Source organism: Corvus brachyrhynchos, unplaced genomic scaffold (genome assembly GCF_000691975.1).
Source record: "Corvus brachyrhynchos isolate BGI_N302 unplaced genomic scaffold, ASM69197v1 scaffold549, whole genome shotgun sequence".
Lineage (NCBI taxonomy): Eukaryota > Metazoa > Chordata > Aves > Passeriformes > Corvidae > Corvus > Corvus brachyrhynchos.
Window position 1 is genome coordinate 129,358 of NW_008240055.1, and position 10,161 is coordinate 139,518.

Here is a 10,161-nt window from a genome sequence, read left to right on the forward strand (position 1 = left end):
GGAATGCAGTTTGGGAGGCAGACCTACTTACCTGCATAGAGGATCCTGCTACCAGCATGGAGTCTGATTCTGCCAGGCGTCGGTGTACAAAACGGACTTTTTCCTGGCTCACTGTGTCTCCAAAGAAGGTCACATCAGGCTTCAGGATTCCACCACATTTACGGCAGGCTGGGACTTCGAAATTGTGCACCTGCTCGTCCGTCAGGAAGACATCCCCATCAGGAGCCACACCAAACGCTTCAGCCTTCCAAGTAGGATTCAGAGTTTCAAAGTGCTCCTGGAGCTCAGAACGCAAGATTCGGTCTCCACAGGCCAAGCAGAAAACCCTGAAATTCAGAGCAAAGTCTTAATGGAGAGTTTCGTGTCAGCTGAGGATCTGGAGACTCTACCTCGTTCCTTAGGAGGCCTGTAATGATTTTCCAAATTTATTTACCAAATAGTACAGGTCAAGGAGATGTCTTTCTGCCTCTGATTGTTGCTTTGTAGGAATGCTCTAGAGGAAGTGCTTTGAGTCCTGCTGTACATCCTCTCTCAGCATGTGCTTTTACATCTGGAAATTTTGGATGATCCCAGCCAGGCTGTAGATGGCCCTTCTCCAGTCCATGCATCCCATGCAATTCTGGCACTATCCACTCTTCTTAAGGTGGATAATCCTTGCATCCTCATGATCCCCTTGTTCTCTTTACTAAGAGGACATTCACTGTACCAAGGAAAGGGGAAATGGATGCAGGCTTCAAGGAAACTGATCCAAATAATGCTTCCCAAAAATGGAGTGGGGGTCATGTTTCTTAAATACCGTGCTCTGAACAGCGCTGAGTTGTGATCTTTTCCTCCACCCCAGCCCAATACCACGTTTGTGCGTGTCATCTCCAGGAACACAGCATGGACATTTTGCCTCCTTTCTCAGCAGCTGACACTGCAGCTGCCTGTCAGTCACCCACTGACCAACCCCCCTGTGCCAGCAGCTGTACCTGTGTGTGCAGCCGTGCAGCTCCGTCATGCGCTGGCTCCCAGCTTTGGTGTGAAGGGCATCCACGTTCTGGGTCACCAGCCAGTGAAGCTTGCCCAGCTTCTCCCAGTCTCTTAGTACCAGGTGTGCCTTGTTTGGCTGGTGTGAGGAGAACTGGGGCCAGCCCACAAAGTTCCTTGCCCAGTAGCGCTGCCGGGCACTGGCACTGCGGATGAACTCGGCGTGCTGGACGGGCCGTCTGTCTGTCCTGGCGTAGAGCCCAACACCCTCAGAGCGGTAATCTGGGATCCCTGACTCAGTCGAGATTCCAGCTCCAGTCATTACAAACAGCCTCTTGGAGTTAGAAACAAAGCGCTGCAGCTCCTCCACTTCCACGGGATCTGGGGGAAGACAGGCTGGCACGAAAGTCAGGTTTGGAAAGGCTCTGGATACAGAATGGGATCTGAAATGATGCAGTCTGATGGCTCTGAAAACTCCAGAACACTTCCTGGCAGAGAACATGTTCAGCTAAAAGGCAAGAACAGAACACATGGCAGGTAAAAGAAAGTAAAAAGCATGTCCTTAATGCCATTTTCTTGGAATTCTCTAGAAAATTATGCTGATAAGTATTCTTTGCTCTCTTTTTGGTAAAAAACCAAATTATTTTGGAAACATTAACTAAAGCCCACCATCCAAGGACAGTATGTTCCTTTGGCAGAGGGGAACACTGAGCACAAAGTTAACAACCCTGACTTGCAGGGTTCCTGCTGTTCTATCCTGGTGTAAAGGATGAGTGCCTAAGAGGACTTGTAAAGAGCCCAGAAAGACCTGTGCATGCAAAGCCTTTCCCAGGTATATGTAGTGGGCCAGAAAGGAAATGGCAGGAAGGCCAAGCACCTCACCCCAAAGGCACTGGCTGGTTTCTCCTCAGAAGAGAGCCTTGCTCTGTATTTTTAAGATTCTGCCTGCTCCAAATCGGTCTTTTTTATTTACCCCATCCTTTACATATGTTGTAGGAACGGAGAGAAAAACAACTTTGAAATATTATTTTTTCCTGACAAAGGCCTTGACTGGAGTTACTCCTGTGTGGTGTGTTTTGGTTGGGGTTTTTTTTGGTTTTTTTTTCTTTACAAAGGCCTGGTGCAGAACAGGCCTTGAAATGGGACTGAAGATGATGAGGGCACTGTCTACACTGTCTCAGTGCCTCTGGCACCTCCTCTTTTGTGGGTGCCACCTCCCCAGAGTCAGTGGGGAGATGGAGAGGTACTGCTTTGCTTCCACAACAGGGGCTTTCTGAGAGAGAACAGATCATTAAAAGTGGTGGGGGGGGGAGGGGTAGAAGGAACTGCCTGGCAGGTAGGAATGGGAGGGATACTCTGCTTTAAGGGAGGAATGACATGCCCTGCTGGGGATGGGCAGGATGGCTTTGCTCATTAAGTAGCCTGGAATTGTGTGCAGGACCTGTTGAGACACAAGTGGATGGGCTTGGACTTTGATTTTGTTTGGGCTTTCTAGCAGTCTGCAGTTCTTTCTCTATTTCACTATTTTAGAATTATTTTTTCTGGGCCTCTCTATGGTTTTGCAAACAATGTACAAAAAGCTTTGAAAGCAATGGTCCTGAGAACTGACTGGTATTTCTGCCTCCTTAAATCTCCCTAAGCAAGGGGGCTTGTACAAGATGTGGAAGATGGAGGAAGAATTTTATTTACTGATAAAAGGGGACGATCTCCTGAACACCTAAACTTCAGATGTATTTAAATATTGCTCCATTTACTGTAAGACCTAGTACTTGGGGGCAACTGGGGGCTTAGATACATCTGAGGTTTAGGTGTTCAGCTCTAAGTATTGTGATTCTAAATTCATGCTAGTGGCAAAGAGTAGATTTGGCTCAGATAGTCTTCAGTTCTCAAGGCTTTTTGTCATCATCAGTTGAAATGCAGGGAAGATTGGACAGACTCCATAGTCTGAATTACTTTTTGTATCTAAGCAGTGATTCTGTTTGCAATGATTTTCGCTTTGTTTTGCTGTTTAGCAGGAGTTGTCTTGGGCGTTCTCTCTGAAGAGGTTTAATTTCCAATATGAATTAATTGGAAGGGACAAAGTCTCCCGATAAACTAATTTGCTTTGAGAGCAACTTGTGTCATGATGGTCCCCACAGACTCTTAAGCCAGTTTGATGGTAATTAAATTGCTTTCACTGATGAAAACTCTTAATTCCTGCTCCTTATCATCAAAAGATCTCTCAGAAGGAAATGTTCAGAGGGGAAATGTAATGGAAATGTAATAGGGCTTGGCCCACAGGAGAGAAAAATCAAAAATTACAGGTACATTTGAAAGCTGCTGTGAACCAGGTAAGGACTATGAAAGAGAGAAAATTAAAGGACAGAATATTACCCGTCAAATACAAAGCTGTGCTCAGATTTAAAAAAAAAAAATTACTGTAAATAGTAAGTGAAACTCTTTAAACGTACCTACGGAGATCTGAGGCTAGAGTTTGTTTTTAGCACACACCCAAGATGCTCCACAGAAAAAGATCAGGCAAGATTAAGGTAGAAGATAAACAGGATCCTACAAACGGCTACAGGCCACAAATCCAAACGGACTCCCACGTCATCTTCCCACGTGTCTCTTGTGCTGTGATAATGGCGGAGCATTATCGGTGACAGTCGAACCGAACCCGTCTAATGAAATAAGAGAGATACGGTGAATAACGCTGAAAACTCACCTTTCATGGTGCTGCCGTGCCTGGCCGCGGAAGGATAAGGCTGGCCTGCCGGAAGGGGAGCCCTCTGGGAAATGTAGTTCACGGGGGAAGAACAAGCCCTAAGCACAAAGACTACAATTCCCATGCGTCAAGGCGCGGGTTTAGAGGGGAGAGTGGCAGCGAAAGTGTTCCCAACATCCTAACAGCTGAGTCAACTTGAAAACGCTGAGAACTTCGTAACAGCCCTCACGGAAACGTATAAGATTAAAATCCGATTTAATTTGATACAAATGCATGTGATAGCATTGATAAAATGCATTGTAGATGTTTGTCCGTATAAAAGATGCATTTTCTTTTAACTGATACTAACAGGTTTTAGGCTTAAAATGTGACTAAAATAATGGAAGAAAAATCCACTGAGGGGTGCTAAAGGCATCTCTTCTAGCTGGGGAATTGGGGCAGTGCCAACCTGTCTGCTGCCGACTCTGCACTCTGGCTGGAACCGATCATGCCTCTCTGATTTGTGCGGGTTTCAGTCTCAATAATCACCTGGTAATTTGTACAGTTTGCCTGGCAATAAGGAATTTGCATTTGGGTTTGGGTTTTGTTTGTTTTTATTCAAATGAGACTTATTTTTCTGAGGAACAAATAAATTGAGAAAGGCCAGACTGCTCCAAGGTAGCAGCCTGGTGCACTGGATGCTCAGCTGTCTTACAGACAATGGGCTCTTTTAAACATTTGGACTGCTTTTTAAATGCATTCACCAAAGAACTCTTGCTAAACAGTTCAAAACATTGCAAAAGTTTTAATCCATTTTTCTTGTCTCTTACAGTTATTTCAAAGCCCAGGTGAGCCCGAGCCTCTGTGTAACAGTGCGTAATTTTGTGATCACAAGGAAGAAGCGTATCCTGCTCGCTCGGTGTGCAGTGCCACCCTGCCTGTCCTTCTGCCCCTGGGCAGAGGTGTGGAATGCAACCCTCTTTTTGGCAGCTTCGTGAGTCTAAATTACTTTCAGTGATTTATACTTTAGGAGTTTAAACGTGTTTTAAACTGTTGGGTGATGACTTTGCTTTGCACCAGGGTGGTGAGGGCAGGTGGCACCCCCAGACCCCGTTTCTCCCTGGTACTCCCCGAGAGTGCCCCTCCACCCCCCCGTTCCGTGCGCTCCCTTCCGGGATTTTGGGCCAATGTCCCCGGCTGGAGCAGCGCCTTCCCTGACGCTCATTACCATAGTGCCCTCCCGGCAACCTCCGCGGGTCCCGGTGGTGCCACCGTCTCCCGGTCCATTCCTCCGTTGCCTGCCGGTCCATTCCTGGCCGCCCCAGCGTTGCGCAGGCTGTGGGGAGGGGGCTCGGACGGGCGCCAGCGAGATCGTGCCCACACGCTCTAACAGTTGCGGGGGCGCGGCGGCCGTGGGCCCGGGAGGGGGGAGGCTGTTAGTAGCTTTGCGCAGAGGCAGTATCGTAGCCAGTGAGGTTGATCCGAGGCGCGGTTATTGCTAGTTGAAAACTTTTCCCAATATTCCGCCATGACGGCTTGAAATACAGTCGACATTGGCAATTTTTGAGAGCCTTTCTACGGGCGGGTTTTGTTGTGGTTAAAAGACAGATACGCATAAGAACAATGAGAGGTGTTCTGTTTTTGGAGGTTGTGTTCTCAGGTGGGGGGGCTCTCTCGTACCTAGATTGCTCCGCTTCTAATTGCACTGATCCATTCCTCCATCAGCACCTCTGAAAGAAAAAGACAGGAACTAAACTCATTATCTAAAAGCGCGCTCAATTTATTAAACCGTCTTTCGCTGGAGCAGGTAGTGGGGATGCTGGGGAAAGACTCGTACTGGGATGGGGCACACCGATGGCGGTGGCCGCTCCGGGCTGGCTGGAGCTCACGGCCTGGCGGTGCGCGGGCGGGGATGCCCTGAGGGTGCGCGGGGGCGGAGGGCCCCCCCTCGTTCCGCGCGGGGCTGGCCTCAGTGACGTCGCGCTTACTTTGCATATTCCCTCCCAGCAGCCTTCGCGGGTCTAACGGGGGCCCAGAACGGAGGCAGAACGGAGCGCCCTGGTCCCGGTGGGGCACGGGGAGCGCGGGGCGGGCAAGGGGCACTGCTGGGGGAGCACAGGGAGGAGCCGACTAAACGCGAGGACTCACCCCGAGCTAGGCAGCAGCCCCGGGGCGAGTGGCGGCGGCGACGGAAAGTTGGGCGTCAGCTTTGCGCAGTGGCAGTATCGTAGCCAATGAGGTTAATCCGAGGCGCGATTATTGCTAATTGAAAACTTTTCCCAATACCCCGCCATGACGACTTGAAATATAGTCGGCATTGGCAATTTTTGACAGTCTCTACGGAGACTGAATGTTTTGGTAAAAGAATAGGTTCGTTGCAGTAGTATCGATAGCATTCACAGTTTAGTTTTGTTATGAAGCTCTGCGCGACGCCTGCAGAGGTTCATTACAAAGCGTTAGACGGCTTTTGACTATTTACCGCTGCCAGCGTCTGCTGCCAGCGTCTGCTGCCGCCGAAAACGCGGTTTAATAAAATGTGGGAGCTTTTGCATAAAAATCTCCTCCTTTTTCTCTCAAAGCTGCTGAAAAAGGAGTCGGTCAGTGAAAATGCAAGTGGTGGGGCTTAGGTGCTGGAGAAAGGTTTCTCGAGTAGCTCTTTTTGAGCAGGATCCTTAGAAGAGCTCAGCCTCTCAACAGGCAGTGAGGAGGTTGCGGGGGGGGGAGTGAAAGTCTGAATCGTGCTTCCCTAGCTACAGAAGTCCTCGAAAACCTATTAGGGAACACTTAGTGTAAATACTGTAAACTCCATTTTGTGTTCATTTCTTTATGTATAGCCATTGGCACCACTTGAAGAAAAAAACCCCAAAACAATAGAAAAAGGCTCCTTATTGTCAAAGAAATCACAAAACTTTACTCCGGAAAAAGCAGCTGCTGGTGTCAAATCCTATTATGTAAGTAAACCCCATCCCTTCCTAATTTGCAGCAGTTGTCTTATTTAATAGCTAAGCAGACCCTATGGAGGGAGACTAATGACCAGTGCACACCAGCTCCGCTGAGGCTCTACTGCAACTGCAAGCTGTATGAATGAGATGTACCTTATGCTGCTGACAGGTTGCCTCTGACTTTCTCCATGTGGGCAGAGAATCAGATCCACGTGTGCCATCCGGATGCTCCTGCCCTGCCAGTAAAACCCTGATCTGGGCAGCTGGTTTAAACTTCCGTAGAGTAAAAAACTTTGTAGTGAACATTAGTGTTTCCTCTTAATGATTTCTTCTTTTCTTTTTTTTTTTTTTTTTTGGTAACATTCAGCCATGCTGGGGTATTATACATAACAGTGACCAAGAGTGACAGTGAAACCTCATAGATTGCCTTCGTCCCCCCATTTGTTCCTACTGCCAGCAATATCAATTGAAATCAAAACCTGAAGCATAGGGATGCCATTACCCTTTGGCAGAACAAGCCACACGGGTAAATAGCAAAGTCATATGCAGTTTGCAGTGAGTCATACACTTCAGGTAATTTATTGTTTCTGTGTTGATAAATATTGGGTTTATTCATTTGATTGTTTCTCATCTTTGCTGGCAGAATTGTCTGTGATAATGCCCTGGTGTGGTGCTTTCAATCTGCATTGCAAAGTCATGTCCTACATCTTATGTCAGAAACCAAGTTTGTTTGTTTTGCTGTAATAGATCCTTTAAACAGGTGTGAAGGTGGACCTCAAACGGGGAAGTTGCATGTTGTGATTTACTGCTGTTTCCTGAACCCTAAAGCTCTGATAGAATTTTTTTTTCTTGCATTCTCCTGAAGAAAGAGCTAAATCTCCTTGCATGATGTTCATGTGGCACAGCACAGAGGGCACACACTGCAGTGAAGGCATTGTCCTTGTTCTGCAGTTTCAAGTCACTCTCTGGAAAGTGCGCAGGTAAGTTCTAAACATGCCTTATGAGCCAGTGTAGCTTTATATCTCTTCTCTGACATAGATTGCAAATAATGATGCTTTTCTTTGGTGGTACTATGAAATGAGCTTGGATCACTGCTCTGTTTGGCAGCCAGTCTGAAATTACAGGAGCAGGTGGACAGTTAATCCACCTACTCTGAGGCTCCCATGTGTGGTCACTGGGTTAAGCTGCCCTTTGAGGGAGCCGGTCTGTTACTGGTAAACGATGCTTCGACAAGAGGGAAAGATGTCTTGAGCAAGTACTCTGGACACAGGTTGTGTGGAGTCAAAAATACTCTGAACACGGATTGTGTGGAGACAGGAAGCCCTAAAGTCCAAGATTTTGTGGATGTTGACTCACTGTCTGACTTCATTTCCAGTTCCCAGCCCTGTTTCCCATCTGCAAATGGGGGTGGTAACTTCTTGTTAACACCTTCTGTGAAAGACAAGGGTAAACCGTAATGTATCTCAGTCACAGGGCACAGTGTAAGAGGAAGGCCTGTGTTTCTATCAGCAAGGAGATGTTCATGAGTCAGTGAGAGTCTGAGGCAGAGAGCAGGTAGATGATGAGGAAACAGGAGTTCAAGGCATTGGGAAGGACAGGGTGAGCATTGCTTGGGTGAGTTTAGCTTGAGCCCTCACCACTGAGTAGTTGTCTTGGCAGTTGGGGTTTAAACCTGCCCCTACTCCTTCAGCTCTCATGGGAGGGTTAGGGACTGGCAATTTTAAGTAAAAAATGTCAGTGTGTGAAGAATTCAGTTATGAACAGCACCTGGCTATGAGCAGGTTGATTTTAAAAGCAGTATGACTAGAGGATAGTATCATTCATGGGACAGCCCTGCCTTCCCACCTCACCAACCCTTTCAAAGCAGTGCTGAAGCCACAGGCAAAGCTTTAGAAGCAATGACTTTATTTTTGTTTTTAACACTGAGCAGCTTGGACACAACCCATTTCTTGTGGGTGCAACCCTAACTGGTACTATGACAGCTTAATTTCAGCCCTGAGACACAATAGAAACTGCTTTCTTGATTGGCACTCACTTCCAGACTCCCAAAGAACACTGTAGGAAGCTGAAAAAAACCCCCTGCATACCAGGCTATAATATGAACAGAGCACACTAGGCACTTTATTTATGCAGAGGTAAAAATACAACCCAAGCTGAGGCACATGCCTGTCACATGTTGCTGGAGGAAACATACAGACCCCAGGAAAGGACATGCTTCTGATGACCTTAGGTCTGCTCTGTGACCAGTCAGTGCTAGTGGTTTATGTTGCTCCACCTGGGGACACACATCCTGAAGCTGTCACTGTACAGCCAGTGATGGATTTTGAGAAAATTTAACAATCCCTCCAAATAATGTTTTACATTTTGCTGAGGGAGACCAGCAAGGGGGATGTCAGGTGAGATCTTTGGCATGGATGGTGAAGCATGCAATGAAAGTCTTTGCTTATATTTGTGTTATACTTAGATCTTGGTAAGGATGTTATTTTCTGACAAGTCCTGTATTTGGAGTAAAAGCTGTAATGAATTTCTTGGAGTTTGTTGACTATTTGTAAGCATTGGCTGGGATGAGGGAGGAGATATTTCCCTGACCCCCTAGCGATAATTCCCATTAAAGCATGACTTAACACAGGAAATAATGATGACTGACTTGTGCTAGCAGGGGAAACTGGGCATGTTTGTGCCCAGAGAGTGAAAAATACAGCATTGGAGATTGCTCACAGCTGACCTCATGGCCTCTGTTTTATGAAAATACAATCCTGTAATCTCAGCTCAACAGCAGGACGTGTGCTGTTCAGCTCTGGGAACATTCTCTGACTTGGTAGTAATTTTGTAAGGAGAAGAGCTACAAGAGTCATGTTTCCTGGATCCTCAGCAGTTTCCACACTGATATTTTTTGGTACATCTCTCATCAGATTAGGAGATGAACATTTGGGCTAAACTACTGCATTTACTGCCATGTCAACTTGGCTGAAGTGCCATGGGAAACGGTATCTCTGATGAGGGTGGAGCTGTGCTGTGGCTCGGACGAAGCAAGGACCTTGCTGCCTTGGGGTGTTGTTTGATGGAGGTTTCAAAGGAAAAGCCAGTGGGAAATGATGGTTCAAGATCATCACATGAGAAATCCAGGTGGGCTGTTACGGTCTTTGAACACAGCAAAGGAGAAGTGGCTGATGACTTTCCTTTATGGTGGCCACAGCTTGTGGAAAATTGTTCAGGAAAGGTTTCCGCCGCCCAGCTTCCCTGGGATGGGGTAAATTAGCTGGGGCTCAAATGTTTGTTTGAAGGTTTTGGGGCACAACCCTACCGCAGCACCCACCAAGCCCGGCGCGGCTGCATCACTGCCCCCGGAGGACGTTCCTCTGGGAAAGGGTCCTGCTCCTCCAGTGAACAGTGCAAGGGTTCGTGTCGTGTTCCTGCTCAGTCTCTGATGCGCGTGGGGCCGCAGGAGAGCGGGACGGCTCCTCTGCGGCAGGACAGGCTTCGCCCCGGGGTCAGAGCCCCGCGGGCGGGCGGACGGGTGGGGGCTCTGGGAGCTGCTGCCTCGCCCGACCTTTCTCTGGGGGTTTT

General features: G+C 47.7%; 2 protein-coding genes and 1 long non-coding RNA gene across 4 annotated transcripts in view; 2 read left to right on the plus strand and 1 right to left on the minus strand.

Annotated features, from left to right (window-relative positions):
• The window catches only part of SIRT4 (sirtuin 4), an 8,089-nt gene extending 4,358 nt beyond the window's left edge, over positions 1-3,731 (minus strand). The window contains exons 1-3 of one of the 2 annotated variants that reach the window (XM_017744723.1): positions 3,674-3,731; positions 972-1,477; positions 32-326 (exon numbers count right to left, since the gene is read on the minus strand). In XM_017744723.1, the coding sequence (XP_017600212.1) occupies positions 32-326; positions 972-1,471 (795 nt within the window). In that variant the 5' untranslated portion in view covers positions 1,472-1,477; positions 3,674-3,731. Of the gene's footprint in view, positions 1-31; positions 327-971; positions 1,478-3,419 lie in introns of both variants that reach the window. The other variant, XM_017744722.1, reaches the window with a different exon arrangement.
• Positions 3,732-3,827: 96 nt separating this feature from the next.
• On the plus strand, positions 3,828-9,044 carry LOC108449194. Its single transcript, XR_001865330.1, has 4 exons — positions 3,828-3,908; positions 4,485-4,646; positions 6,487-6,603; positions 7,460-9,044. It is a non-coding gene; the product is annotated as an uncharacterized LOC108449194 (long non-coding RNA).
• Positions 9,045-9,671: 627 nt separating this feature from the next.
• PXN (paxillin) overlaps positions 9,672-10,161 on the plus strand; it is a 43,896-nt gene continuing 43,406 nt past the window's right edge. The window contains exon 1 of the mRNA XM_017744719.1: positions 9,672-9,720. Coding sequence (XP_017600208.1) covers positions 9,687-9,720 — 34 coding nt within the window. The 5' untranslated portion in view covers positions 9,672-9,686. The remainder of the gene's footprint in view (positions 9,721-10,161) is intronic.